The sequence below is a fragment of the Rhea pennata genome, chromosome 15, assembly GCF_028389875.1.
Source record: "Rhea pennata isolate bPtePen1 chromosome 15, bPtePen1.pri, whole genome shotgun sequence".
NCBI classification, from domain to species: Eukaryota; Metazoa; Chordata; class Aves; order Rheiformes; family Rheidae; genus Rhea; species Rhea pennata.
In genome coordinates, this window is record NC_084677.1 from 10,733,573 (window position 1) to 10,748,895 (window position 15,323).

Sequence of the window (15,323 nt, forward strand, 5' to 3'; positions counted from 1 at the left end):
GCCTCTGCTCAGCTTCTATTTTTATTTGACCCAAAGCCAATTGCGTATATTCCTTTAGACAAAAATGGACCTGGCATGACTTTTGTACTTTAAAGTCGCCCTGCTGAAATGATTGATATTTCCCAGTGATGCCATACTGAAAATTAAGTCCGTTTGTCTTTCTCAATTTTATATTGCTTTCTCAAATTTAGTGTTAGCTTATAAACTAGACAACATTATTATTTAAAAATGAAAGCAAAGAAATGACAGAGCTGGCTTTGCATACTAGAAGAAATCTCAATTTGTTCTTTAGAGATTGATACTCATTTTCAGAGAAAGTTCTGTATCTTTAGTATAACTGCTGTAAAATATATAGGTCTCTTTCTCTGAATTTTCCATTTAAAGTTTTGGTTTTCAGAAAGATCAAAAATAGAATCGTGGATGTGGGTCTTTCACCAAAACCAGCACAATCCATGTCTTTAAGTCAGATTATAAAAAGCAGCTTGCTTGGGAAGCCTTGCTTGTCCAGCAGTTATGATTTCCCTTGAGCAGTAGAAATGCTAATTAATGTTCACAGAGCTGTAACTGTTTAGCTTAATGGAGAGGCCTCTTTTTATTATTGCCTTATTTCTACTCTTCTGAACAGACTGAGGGTTTTTTTTCACATAAAATAAATGTAAACCAAAACTGCACCAAAGCTGACACGAAGATGAGACCAATTTAGCTGAGTATACCAACTCAAATGATGTAGTCAGTATAGTATGAAATAACAGCTAAGGTTGTACTTTAAGTCGATATGCTCCTTCAGTGAAGAAAAGCCCTAAGAGAAAGGGCTCAGAGAGTGTAGGGAGCTTACTAGGGCAGAGACATATAAACTATATTAAGCAAAAGGAAAATGTAAGCTGTTAAGCCTTCTAGCCTGAGCTGCAGTATACTGTAAAATATATTTCCAGAAGAAATGACAAAAATAATATTTTAGCCAATAAATGTAAGACTGGGTAAATACCTCGTGTTTTTATAGACTTTACAGTATATGTGTCTTTATAGGATAAATAGTATAAAGAAAGTTTCTGCAGAGGCTGCATGTGTCTAGTTTTGATAAAATAGTCACTGTTTAAGATTGATGTGGGCAAAAAATTATTTGATAGGTAAATCCAAATCATTGCTGCATCCAGATTCATAATGCTATGGTCCTCGAGGTCAAACCAGTGTTCAATCTGTGCCCCATGCAGGGAGAGTGGCTTTTAGGCAGGCCAGAGTATGCCATGTCTGTTGTTTGCAGATGGTGTTTTCATGAGTTGTAACATTCTTTCCCTATAGCTTTAAATATCATTTCACTTATTATATAAATATATAAATTATTCTTGTCTTCTCCTTTCAAACAATGCACTCTGATCACTATATGTGATAAAAAACAACATTCACAAAAAGTGGCTTTTGCAAAACAAGATTTAATATAGTGATTTGAGCTTTTGTTAGTGATGCTAAAACATAATTTTAGTTTAAACTGTTTCCCATTAAAACTGGTAGCAACAGAATCACAAATGATTTCAAATTACAGTATATTTTGTCTGAAAATTAAAGGTTGACTATACATGTACACATTGCTTGGTGATTAAAAAAAGTAATATGATTATCAAAAGTAAGATTTCAGCATTCTGAGATCTTGCATAGACATTTCTAAGCGTGGATACATATTCATGTGGATGTGATAATGTTTTCAATGCATTTCTCTTTCAGGTGAAATTGTAATGTAAATAAACATAATGAAATTATCCATTTAATAAATAATTTATAAATCTTTATATTATAAATCTGTTCATTGTTGCATGAACTAAAGCCTTCTCTTGTTTTACAAATGGCAACTCTTTACCTCCTCACAAAAACACCTACCATAATGGTAGGAATTTGAAACTCAGGTAGAAAAATAAGGAAGATTATTGCCACTGATAAGTCATTACTGACCCTGGCAAGTCATAAATCATATTATTGTTTTAAGGAAGAAATGTTTGTAGTGTACTGTAATAAAGGACATATTTTTAAGGGAGCTGTTCATTGCACATTTTATCTTGGAGCAATAAGAAATCGTATCTTTCAAGCTCCCAAACAACATTTCCAACACTTCTCTTTTTTGTAAGGTAGGTTGTTAGGGAAGAAAGTATTTTACTCTGAAAGCTTGTCTGTTTACAAAACTTTTTTTTTTTTTTAAGTCCTAGGCCACCAATTCCTCTGTCTCTCCTTCTATCTGAAGAAGAAGCAAGCAAAGTAATTCAGTCATTCTGGAGAGGTTATCGGGTAAGAGTAATCTATAATTATTTTGCTTGATGTTGAATCTGTAGGACTGTGAAGGCCCTAGGGAAAATTCTTCCATAAATTTTAAGTAGAAGGTACTATAAATAACTTGAGACCCCCCACGGTTCATTGGCTTTAGATGTTTCTCTGCATAAGATGCCTAGCGACTATGATTTTTTCACAGGCATTTATGCTGATGTAATCTCCTTGTTTTCCTCAGCAACAGAAAAATTGCAGAAAATTGATTTTCAGAAGTATACTTAACACTGAAAAACTCTTATTTTTTGTGTTGATCCTTGTTACTTACTAAAGAATGAACTGTTTTTTGTTTCATGCGGGATATGTGTGGGGGTGTGGAGACACAAAAGGAGGATTGGTGAGGTCAGTTAGAAATAGAAGCATAGAGAAACAAGGGAGAAAAGAATGAGACAAAGAATGAGACCGGAGATGTACTAAAGGAACGAAGGCTGTTATTCACAGAAAAGGAAAACAAAACGATACTACAAGCCATACTAGATGCAAAATCGGTGGAATCTCCCATTTAATGCAGAAGGGTAAAGCACATAAAGTAATATGAAGAAAACTGTCTGATACTATTATTTTGGAGAGTGATAGCGGTGCTAAGTTTAAGGTAAGAAATACGTGATTTTGACCATACAGAACAGATTCTAACAAGCTTTTCTTTAAGAGGCTGTAACACCTTCATACTTGGGAAAGAAAAGTACTTGAAATTTGAGTGGCCTTGTTGACAAAGAAATTGGCTTTTACGAACACATCCCAAATTTGGCTGTGGCAAATCCAGCCATTGAAAAATTGTACTTCTCATGTGATTTGCAGAGACTCTTCTTAATATTTAGCAAACATTCTCTGAAGAGTCTGCCTTTTCAAACATGTTTCAGCCTGCAGCTGAGAGCTTGAGCAGACCTTTCCTTGTAATTTTGATTATAAAATTCCACAAGGACCAGATTTGATTATCTGAATGCAGGGTAGGGAGCCAGTGTCTGAGTTACTCTCAGTGACATCCCTGCTGGGTCCAAGACGTTGCCTGATTTGAATGCAGATGAGATGAGTACCGAAACAACTATGGGTGACAGGAAAGAGTTGACTGGGGCAAAAAAAGCATTGGAAAGAGAAACAGTGTTAGCAAGGAAGGAAGGATGGGGAAGGAAACAGAAGCAGGAGTCAGTATGATTGTATAATCTTAATTCTGTTCCTTTCTGTGTACATTCTCATCTTTTTTCCATGGATTCTGTACCGTTTTTCTTGGTTCAGTAACACATGAAATGTCAAAACTTCCCTTGCCTTTGACAACTGCATTCTAAAACCAAGTCTCTTGATATGCCTACTTTAGATGCTCTTACAGCAGCTGTAATTTTCCATGAATAACAGTAATGTTGATATATAGATCTGTGGATATCTATCCTCTTTCACATATTATACTATAGCCCAGGTGAAGTACACCGAATAAGCAGGGAAGAGAGAAGACTACAAGGGGCTTTTGAATCTGCATAGTCTAGTCTTCTTTATGTAGCTTTGCCAACAACTGTAAGTTTCTCTCATGTTAATTAAAACATTAATTTTGATATTGGCAAGTACAGAAATTCATCTATAGCATTTGAGAGGGCACTTCACATATGATTCCAGTCTACATCCACCTTTCCACCTGGAGGTTATGTCATGTTCTAATATACTATAGTTTGAAACAAATACTGACATTGCTGTATTTAAAATTAAATGTAACACAGTAGACAGGTATATAGAAATGGTACTACACATAATTTTATCTGTTTGCAATTAAAATCCTTATCTAATGTTGTAAATAGCCTCCAGTTACAGCAATGTTTCATTGTAATGGATTGTGAAACATCTCTGTCTGTAAGTACCAGGTGTTCTCTAAATAACAATCAGTATAGAACATTTTTGTTAATTTTTTTTTTACTACTTTAACAAGCATGATTTTAGGAGAGTGGCTATTATAATCTACCATGCTGACAAAGATGTTAAAATACTCTGAAATGATCTCATTGACTGATAGACTTTTGTGACACTTTGTGTTTGTTCGTTTTCTTTGATATTTCTTTTTTAAACAGAGATGGCATCGACAGTAACATTAATTAGCATTGACAATATCACTGCAGGCATCCTTACAGTTGAGTATTACAAAGGCAACCATTATCCAATAACAGTTACGTTAGCAGAACACTGCAAGGTTGCTCAGATACCTTGTGCTTCTAGCAAAGGTTCTGAAGGTCACTGTCCTTCCTTGCTGTGTTAACGTTAAGATTCTTACCATAGTATTTGTCATTCTAAACCAGTTCCCAAAAATGCGGGAAAAACTGTAACTATAAAATTAGAAGATGCTGAAAATTAATTCCAACTATAATATTAGTTGTTACATGTTTTAGTTTATTAGAGCTGGAAGAACTTGACTTTTTAAAAATTTAAACTGAAATCAGAACATAAAATCAAAATAATTAGTTACAGTTTACTATGTAGGATAACATACTATGTTTGTGCTTGTAAATTAAGAGAACACTAAGTCTAAATGAGAATTCTTCACATTAATGATAAAGTATATTCTGAAAAATTGCTAATCAAAGAATTTAGATGATTTGCTCTTAAATAACTCTGCCAACTAAAACTAATTTTTTTGTGCTCATAACTGATTATTCATATATAATGCCTTTCTGCATTCTAAGGATATTTGTGTGTCAGTGATTTTAAACCCTCTTCTGAAGGTTTTCAGTAAATCTTATTTTATAATTTCACTATTACTGAAATTAAAATTTACAGCCTGTCATAATGTCGAGTAGATGACAGAAGACACAAACACACACACATATTTTATATTGCAGTTTGGTAAAGGAACATTGTACTGCATTACTGTTGTTCTCAAGGTATACTTTAAAGGACATAAAATCACATTTCACAAGTACTTATTTGAAAGATAGATGGAGAACAGCAAGTTATTTTTCTCAGACACATCTTTCACGGACTCAGACCATTTGGGGAACATTTTGTTAACCAAACTTATAGATACAGGCAGTAGATTTTATCTAATTATATAATTGACTGAGCATTGCATGTTCTCATGATACTTCACTCATCTCTGCCATGTTTAGCTGTCTGAGTGTGCCAATATCAAAAACACATGGGATCAGAAAAAATGATTCAGCCAGGAAAGATTCTTTTCAGTATGAAAAAAAAAAAAAAAACCCAAAGCCCTCCACCAAAAACATAACACATCCCCGCAAAGCTATAGGAACAGCTTATCAAGCACTTTATGATACTAAAATATGAGCAAAGCAGTACATTCATCTTTATCTGAAGCAGATTTTGGAAAAATACTATTTATGGTGGTAGTAATTAATGGCTGCTCTCAATCAAGTCTTTGATGCATCTGACATACAAAAACATTGATATGTACTCTAATAATTATGCCAAATTAAATGAAGAATTAGATTCCATAATAGACAACAGTGGAATCTACAAGTGCAGTGGGACACACAGTGAAACTCAAAGTACAAATAATCCAATTACTTTCATATCAGTTTTCTGTTTTTAAAAAAGAAAAAAAACCAAACTGATTCGTTTGCGGAAGTTTAGAACAAGAAGAAAGCCATCAAGAAGCGTGCATTAATTTTGTGGCAATATTGAGCTTGCTTTACAAATATATAGGATTGCTCCAAAGAAATCTTAATTCAAGTAATCAATTTCTCCTCCCTGACAGAAACAGTCTTTCAGTTGCAGGACTAAATATCAGAATATTAGACAACTGGCTGGACTCAATATCAGAATACTGGATAACCAGCCTAGTTCAAAGGAGTAATAGTAATGGCATTTGTTTTTATGTATATGTGGGACACAGATATAAAAACAGTCTTGCTTAGTGCCCTGAGGAGGTCAGAAAGGATGATGTCATCTTCAGAGGTCTTTTCAAGTTGCAAGGAAGAACAGCCAGAGTAAGACTTTAGACAGCTCTTTCACCAGAAATCTTTCTCTTAATGCTTCACATTCATCTTTTATTGAAATTCTATTCATCTATCAGGTGCCAAAATAATATTCCAGTGTCTAGTGAGCACCCTTGATTGCTAGTATTAATTTCCCAGGCCCTTTTCCAATAGAAGCAGAGATATTCCTTCGCTCCTCTACTTCAGAACCTGTGTTCAGTGCTGTTTATTTTATGGCGGCTTTTTAATCTTTACAGTTTGCCTAACTATTCTAGACTGAAGGGATTTTTAATTAATAGAATTTCTTCTAATGTCTTTGGCCCAAACAGGTTAGTGTTATCCTCCTGCTGTTGTGCAACATGTTCTTACTTAGCATTGAAGGCATTTTATTGTGACCAAGTAAATGTTGTAATATTATGAGCTTGGTTTGGACAGCATTATGTAAATAGTCGGTATAAATATTGATTGAACAAAAGTTTAAACAGAATTGAAGCTGGTTTATCTTTATACTTGACAGAATGTTTTTATGCTGTTGCTCTCATATTCCTTTCCAACACGGTACTGGCTACTAGTAAAAGGCTCAAATCCCAGATGCTCAAATGAATATTGGTTCTTTACATTAAGGGTAAATTCAATTCAAGTGATTGTTTTTTTTTTTTTTTTTAAGGGAAACATTATGCTTTCTCACACTTGAAAGTTATACTCCTTCAGTGTTTCATGCATTGCTAGTCTGCAGGAGAAGCACATGTAAATGTTGGGATAAGGTTTTCAACTCTTTGATTATTTATCTGGAGATTTGGTTACTGAATCATTGCCTTCTAATCATGGTAGAATTGCAATCTGATTATAAAATGGAGACTAATTTCTGATACATTTTAAAGCTAGGCTGAACTATAGTCTATTAAGTGTATTTAGAACCTGTTGATATTATTCTGTTAAGGTGTCACATCTGTGTTACTTTTCTTTCACTCTTCAAAAAGATCACTTTGTTCTGAGAACTCATTCTCTGCTTGAATTTAATGTTGGACCTTGGAATATTTCAGTCTCTCTGACTAGGCCTTAACATATCTCAGAGCCCTTTATTTTGTTGCATATTTTGCTATGCTTTCACCATCATATTTAGCTATGGTGACCATACAGAATCTGCTATTTTTGCATTTTATCTTTAAGCTATTAGTGTCATCTTCTTCATTTTCAGTATATAGAAATCAGTGTGGCCCTGTCACAAGCCAGAAGACAGTTTTTGCATAGCTGCGGTTATAAGTGGACACTTCATTTTTTTCCAATAGTTTAGTGTTTAGAAATAGAGGCAGGTATTTCTGTATCATTCTGTCTCTTTTCTGGTATTGTCATTTTTATGTCCCCTAAGCATTCCCTTTATTATTTCCTAAACCACCTGATTCCATGTAATATGGAATTATAGATTCTATAAAAGTATACATGATGGTATAAAATAGATAAAATGTCTTATACAAGCCTAAAGAAACTATCTAGTATTTGGGATTATATAGTATGTTTGGGAATAAAATTTGATGGATTTATTAGAAACTGGTTTGATTAAAATTTCTTATTAACCTTGTAAGAATTTAATACATCTTTTATGGAAGGTATTATGAACTTGTTCATCAGAACAAGTATATGGGATATTGCAGGAGGCCTAGGAGCTCAGGTCACTGAGTAACAGTGTTCCCTGTTTGTACTGATTATAAAACCTTGTATTGTATTTCTGCTCTGTTGCTGTGCTGTCTGAAACATAGCAAGTTTTCTTGCTAACAACACTATTCTAGAAAGAATACTTTTGCTAAATAATTTATATTGTTTTCTTTAAGATTTTTTTTCTAACTAATGAGAAAATTAAGTCCTGCTCTCTTGCTCTCTATATATCTCAGGAAAGCAGGAGAAAACTAGAAGGTAGTAGAATAGAGTTCAAATAACCTAGCAAACTCATTACCATATCATATAAGACTAAAATAAACATAAGGAATTTTCTAAGTAGTTGACTGCCTGAAAACAAAAACGTATCCAGGAAAAAAAAAAAATATTTCTACTTCTTTCTACCACTTGTTATTCAATTTTAGTCTGAATATAAGGACGTTACTTCCTAAAACATAAGGATATTTTATATATATATATAATATTCTGGAAAAAACAGAAACTACATTTTTAATAACTTGAATGTAAATTTAAATGCATCTCTTAAGAATGATCCCTTATCATGTCTAATCTAATAAATAACATATCTCCCTTCCCCTTATTGTCAGAGGGATTGTATCTATTCTGCATTTTTCATGGAGCACTGATGGTAGTAATTGTGTGAATACCAAGGCGGACAACTGACAACATACTTAAACTTGCTCAGTGCAGGCCTTGATTAAAAAGCAGTTAAGTAGCAGAGCAGTAAAAGCTGCTGATGCAAAACTAACCCTTACTTATATAAGTACAATCTACACCAGCACTAAAGCAATAATCGAAGAACACAGCTTAAATCTTAAATGAAGATAAGGCCTGTGCCTATTGTCATTGTGTTATATGGAAGCAGAATTAGGTCCTCTGTATGGATGATGGACTGACAAAGAATAGATATCATGTAGTGCATTCCAAATACTTTAAATAACGGATTAATGACTCTGTGAAATTTGTATGGCTAAGATTGTCAGTAAGCCTATTTGCAGCTGGTAGCAGGTGTGAATCGGTTTGCTGGAATAAATTTCCTGCTGTATGACCTTTCATGCGTCTCTTGTGCTCTATTATAGTTGGTCAATGGGTTGCTTTTATAGCGTTGTGGTTTTCTAAAGGCACTAATACTCTTCAGTATAATACTTAAAATTTTAATTAACTCAAAGAATAAGCATCTCACTCCAGTAACATTCTCAGGAGTCCTTGCTAATCAAAATGATCCCATAATTGGCATATTTTTGTTTTCAGTAGGGTTTGTCAATTATGCAGGTTTTATTTCTAGGTCAGTTGAAAACTGTAAACCTCTGGGATTGTGCTTTTACAAAAATCTGGCCCTGCAAAAATGATGGATGTCATGTATTTGCACGATCACAGCCCTGCAAAAAGGTTTTCTTACCTTCCTGAGACCCATTCCATGTACATATGTGATTTTAGCTATGTTTTCTATTTTTCCTTTCTCAGGTCCGCCGTGATCCAGAAGTACGAGAGCTACGTCAGTGGCAAAAGCAGTTGAGAGAGGACAAAAATGTTATTCAGAGTTTGAAAGAATTCTGGATTAAGCAGGAAGCCAAAGGTAAGTTAACTGAATTGGATGTTTTCAGGATTTTTTTTTACAGTAAGTGTTTAATTTTTATGCTGCAACTTGTGTACACAGTAGAACACTAATCAGAAGTGAAAACAGAGGGCAATGTCTGACTGAAGTGCTTGGCTATTTATTTACAGTCACTATTTATTCTAGGCTAGTTGCTTGAGTAGCTAAAAACGAATGAAAAATACAGTACAAGGCCAGAGCTCAATAATTGCATGGGACTATGATAATGTTGTGGCACAGTATTTCCTAGCGCAGGATCAGACATCTATGAATTATAAGCATTTAAATACTCATTTTTATCAGGCAGGTTTAGCACAGTTTTTCTGAACTGTGGTTTCTATCTGGTATATGTTATACTGGTATTTCCCTGTAGTTATTTATAGCAAAAATTGACCCATACAGTTCTAAAAAAAAGAAAACAAACCCAAGCAACCCTATATAATTACCAAGGGAAAACAAGCCATATTGCTTTAACAATTATCAGTGTAACAAGTTTGCTTTTGCTGACAAGACCTCATCGATAGGGTCAAAGTTGTTCTTATTCAAGCACAGCAGAATAATTCTGATTGTTCTCCCAGTCTCTGTTTTCTAAAGCAGAATGTTTCACTTTAAAATAATTTCTAGCTCCCCAGCTAGTCCACATTTTACCAGCCTCTGTGGGCCAATCTCAGTGTAGGGACGTGAATTACGTGTCATTGGTGAAGGTGAGAAGAGGTTGCTATCTATATTTTTCACGAGCTGAAAAAAGAGAAAATGCAGTTTCACTCGTCTCCATAGTGTGGTGCTTCGTTCTAATGGCACTCTCACAGACATGTTCTCAGATGTCCGTTCACTTAAGCTGGTCTTTCACTTTCTCCAAAACTACGAAGAGCATTCAGGGTGCAATTTCATACAGTTAATTGATCAAACTGTGAGCTATCAAAAAGGTCAGTCCAACTCAGTATCTCTTATATCAATTTTAGTTATTGTGTAACTACACCCTGGGTTTGGATCAGTGAGGGTTTTTTGCTTTGGGGCAGGTTAATTTTCTACAACTATGTGGCACATGATCCCTAATCTTACACACAAGAGAAAGTGGGACTAGGGAGAAAGGATCATTTCTTTCAGCAGCCCACGGCTTGGTTGAATTGAGCAGAATATGAGATGGCATTCTTGTAGTTGGTTACTCTATTGAGGTGTGCCAGTCGCCAGTTGATTGGCAGGAGCTAGTAGCCAGCAGTAAGACATTTTAGAGCACTTCAACTCAGTACACAAAAGCACATCTGTCAATGTGCTCATTCTGAGGTTTTGATGGGACTTCATTGGGGGAAAAAAAGACCTATGTTTGAATTCTGAAGGGTGAGGGAGTTTAGAATCAGGCTTCTGTGAAGGATTTTAAAAATACTGCGTTCTGGTTGATTAGATGCCTACTATCCAGAAAGATCTCTGACTCCAGATTTCAAATGACTGAAAATTACTGATGTGCCATCTGGAATTAGGCACCTTCTTCCTAACAGGAGGCCTCTCTCCTCAGTGTTGCTTAATGACCTAGGAGCTTTCTACTCAGCATTGAATATTTGTGGGTGACTGTATGGAGCTGTCAGTCTTTCCCGCCTTTATAGACCATCTCACAATTTCATTGTTTCAGTTTCCTGAGCCGGACGCCCAATTTCTAAACCTTCAAAGTCTAAGTGGAGACATGGACTATGTCCTTTTGGACTTCCCCTCAAATGTTGTTTCATTATGCAAGTTGTATGCAACTTAATGGTTCTTCATAATTAAGTGGAGTTATTGTACTCATGCACAAATGTGAAGCAGTGTCTTCTGAAATTAAGAGTTTGCCATTCTTACATTATGCTTTAATTTAGAAGCTACAGTAATAATGTCCAGACATAAATAGTACTTATTAACATCACTACTGTAGCAATCAAAGCTTGTTGTAAATGATTAGATCCTTCCTATTCTTCAGTAATTTTACTCATAAATATTCTGCAGCTATTGTTAATTTCAGAACTGCTTTTTAATAGATGATACAACAAAACTTTTTCTATGAAACATTTTAATCATGAAATAGTCCATGCTCTGTAAATGCCAAAGGAATTAACAGCAGTTGGATCATTAAGCTAATGCACTGCAATTATTTTTTCACTTTTTACTCTGCATCCATTCCATTTATCATCAGTCACCAAGTAGATCAGGCTAAAAGGATGACATGAAAGTTCTGTGCATTTTCCCTTTGTGTTTGCAATCTTCTGAAGAAATCTTTACCTAAAGGTAAAAGAAGTTTCTCCTTTCACACACGTGAAAGGACAGATCTGTTGCTAATAATGATTATTATAATAACTGGAGTTACAAAATAGCCCCTTTTCAGTTTTTCAAATTTTGACTTTTTTCCCTTCATACAATATAAAGGTAATAGGCGCTTGGAGTTAATGATAACATTTTAAACACACACTAGATTCTTGTACTTGTGTGGACTCCCAGCAACTCCAGATGGACTGCTTTTTTATAATGCTAGCAAACATAAAGCTATAAATGCTTATATTCTCCATCTTTTCAAGCTTCCCAATACAAATCTTTGTTTTCCTAAACTTCTTTTCAATTATTTCCTATTTGTACTTGCCTATCTGTTGGATAGCATTAGCATTTGAAAAGATATAGTCAAGGTAATGTTGTAATTTTAACTGTAAGTTCACTGTCAAGCACTTGTAACAGCAACTAATTCTGCAGTCAGAATTAGATAAGTAGATTTTTGCACTGGATATTTCCTAATGAACTCAGGGTTCTGAACATATATTATAAATCTTTCCACTAAATATCTTAATCAGTAATATTATTATAACACAATTTCTTCCATATTGAGTGAAGTGAAATAGAATTTAAACCCATACTTGTACAACAGCTGTGCAGCAGACTCCAGGCAGTACAGGGAGTGAACATTTTAAGTTGTTGTGTTATATTTATGAAGTAATCTACATTTTTTCAGATAATATAAAGTGAACCAATGGCAACTCTCGTCCTCTAGGACAGGTACACTGTTACATTTCTGAAGCCTTCTCTGTGTGCCTTCTGCTTTAATCATCTGTAATGCTCACCTGCTTGCCGCATTCACAGGATGGTACCACAAGGTGATTTAACTTTGGCAGTTGCGAGAGTCACTGCCTCCAGCATGCTCTCCAGTGGCCTGTACATCAGCAACTCCTTCTGGTTTACCTATACGAAGCAAAGCTCTTGCACAGGGGGAAGTCTGCCTCCAGTTTTGCTACTTACCTTGTGATATGAGGTAGTGACAGCAGCAGCAGCTACTGGTTAGTTCTGTGCTCTGCATGTTTGAAAGTGCAAGGAGAAGCATTTTCCTTTTGGGATACTTTTCCTGTCCAAACAGCCATTCTTCATGTCCTCCGGAGAGAACGCGTGAGCTGAATTGAAGCTTTTGCAGGCTAGCTCTAGCTGTGTCATTCTATTTAATAGAACATATCCAATGAAATCTGCTTTTGATGTAATATTTGAAGAGTTTCAGCAAGCGTTTCTTCTCGGTGTTAAAAATTCTTATCAGAAGAATGACTGGCTTGTGTTGATACGGGTACTTATACCAATTTGAATAGGAATAGAAAACTTTGAGTAGATATTTAGATACCGTGGGGGGAAGGCTCATAGTTAACAAAGACAATAATGGATGACAACTTCCATAGCAATTCAACATGCCTGTGCAAACAGCTGGACTACAGTAACAGTTGTTCCTGCAGGTTGTGTTTCAGCTGTGAATGCGTAAGTGTGAATTCAGTTTGTGGAAGTCTGACAGTAGAATTTTTTTGGAAAGATGAAAATCATTAAGACAGTCAAGTATCAACTGAGAGTATATGCATACAAATAAGTCAGCAAAAAAACCAGGTCAAAGATGTCATAGAATAGAGTAATTTTCCAAAGATTGTTTTTAAAGCCTTCTTTTATATATCATGGACTCTTCACTGCCTTGTTTTTACAGAATTATGTAATGCAGGGTGTTGTGAGCTGGCATACTTTTTATGTCTGCACTGTACTATATACAGGACTTTTTAACCACTGTTTCACTTCTCTATGAAAGGTTCAGAACAAGAAGAATTTTCTTCAAAGCAGTATACATTTTGTTGCAAATACTGAAATTGGAAGACTGTCATGATTGTTTTCTGTGATAGCGATTTGTTAGAAGGGTTGCAAAATTAGATTCTCCAAACATTAATTCATATTTAAATTGCGGTTTTAATCCACAAAAAGTCATGTTTTATTTATTTACGCATGCAGTTGCCTCAGGGATATAGTGTAGCTGAATAGAATCATTCTGAAAGCCAAATCAGATATCACAATGGGGGAAAACTCTGTTTTTATGTACATAAATATGGGCAGGAAGGAGTTGTGTGCAGCAAGTGAAGTAGAATTCTTGGTGTTAGTAGCTTAGAATTCTTAGTAAAAGTATGTAAAACAATGAAAAGTAATATCCGTTATCAATAAATTATCTTCCAGCAGACCTAACTCATATGTGAAGAAAGTTTTGGCAGAATGACCAAGGTTTTCTTCAAGTCTCTGTGGGATTTCATAGCATATTTATTACAGTTTAATGAGAGTTTACTTTTAAACTTTTTTGTGGGTGTATTTTTTTAAAGAAGACATAAGCAAACCTTTTTCAAAGATCTGAAAACAGTAGATTCAAATTTACTATGATAAAATTAATATAAGTGAATAAAATAAAAGCCAAATTCTTCCCTTTGTAGTACTTCTCTAATTCTGTTAATTGTTCAGAATTGCTTTACTGAAGGTGATAATAGAAGTTGACCCAGCAGGCTTGTTGCTGCATTTTAAATGATTCCAGTTTGGTGTTTGTGTTTTGGACTCACTGTTTTCCATTTGTTAGCATTTATATCATCTCATCAAAGCATAGAATCTAAAAAGATTTTCAAAACATGTTTCATTCTCCAGGGTACTGGTAAGAGTAACACTTGCACTTATTTCTGGGAAATAAATTTTAAAATAGTCCTCTCACTATATATTTACAACATATTACTATGAAAAAGATTGTGTATCATATTAGACTGACTTTACATTTTTTCTTCTAGAATTAGTTTTATATGAAGACAAAAAAAAAAAAAAAAAAAAAAGGAGGGGGGGGAGAAGCTGAGGGAAGCTGATCTTGTAGGTACTATCTAACGTCATTCCCAATGCAGGAAAGTAGTGAGCCTAGTCAGTACTGAGGAGGCAGTGCTGCATGTTTCTCTTGGGTAATGCTATAGTTTCAGGGAAGATCACATCAATGCACATTACAGCTGTCCTTTTGGTTTATTCTAAAGTGTGGCATCTGGAAAGGGGACGACTGAGGCGTTTAGAATCTTTACGTTCCAAAAAAAGCTAGAACAGGGAAAGACCTCAGTGCTGGTGAATGAATTCTCTCCAGATGTTGTAGTAGTGGTATAGTTCAGCAAAATTGTTCTAGGAAATGAACTGCTGAAATTGTGAGAGTTATTTTCAGCTTGAGTTTCCATGTACATTTAAGGAGAACTGCGTATGAAGGCTGTGCTTGTGTAGGTATGTGAGGTAGCTTTCTGCCCTGCTTATGTGGGCTATCATAGTTTACAGCCTTCACACATATGAAATTTAGAGGTGAAATAACAAGTACGTTTTCAGAGGACAAGTTGAAACCATTTTGAAAATGTTGCTAGTAAGAATACATACAATGGCAAAAAATAGGGGGGAATGGAATGTGTCATTTGGCAGTTGAATTAGTTCAGGGAGCTCTTGTCACTGAAGAAACTGAATCATTCGTAGGCTGTATTTATATTGTTTTGGAGAATAATGTAGTGATAAGATTTCCTGTACGTTCTTTA

The 15,323-nt window shown here is 34.9% G+C and overlaps 1 protein-coding gene across 1 annotated transcript in view; it reads left to right on the forward strand.

The window, feature by feature from the left end:
• Positions 1-15,323, forward strand: part of IQCK (IQ motif containing K) — a 57,937-nt gene that overhangs the window by 15,545 nt on the left and 27,069 nt on the right. Inside the window, exons 7-8 of the mRNA XM_062587998.1 lie at positions 2,190-2,274; positions 9,360-9,471. Coding sequence (XP_062443982.1) covers positions 2,190-2,274; positions 9,360-9,471 — 197 coding nt within the window. The remainder of the gene's footprint in view (positions 1-2,189; positions 2,275-9,359; positions 9,472-15,323) is intronic.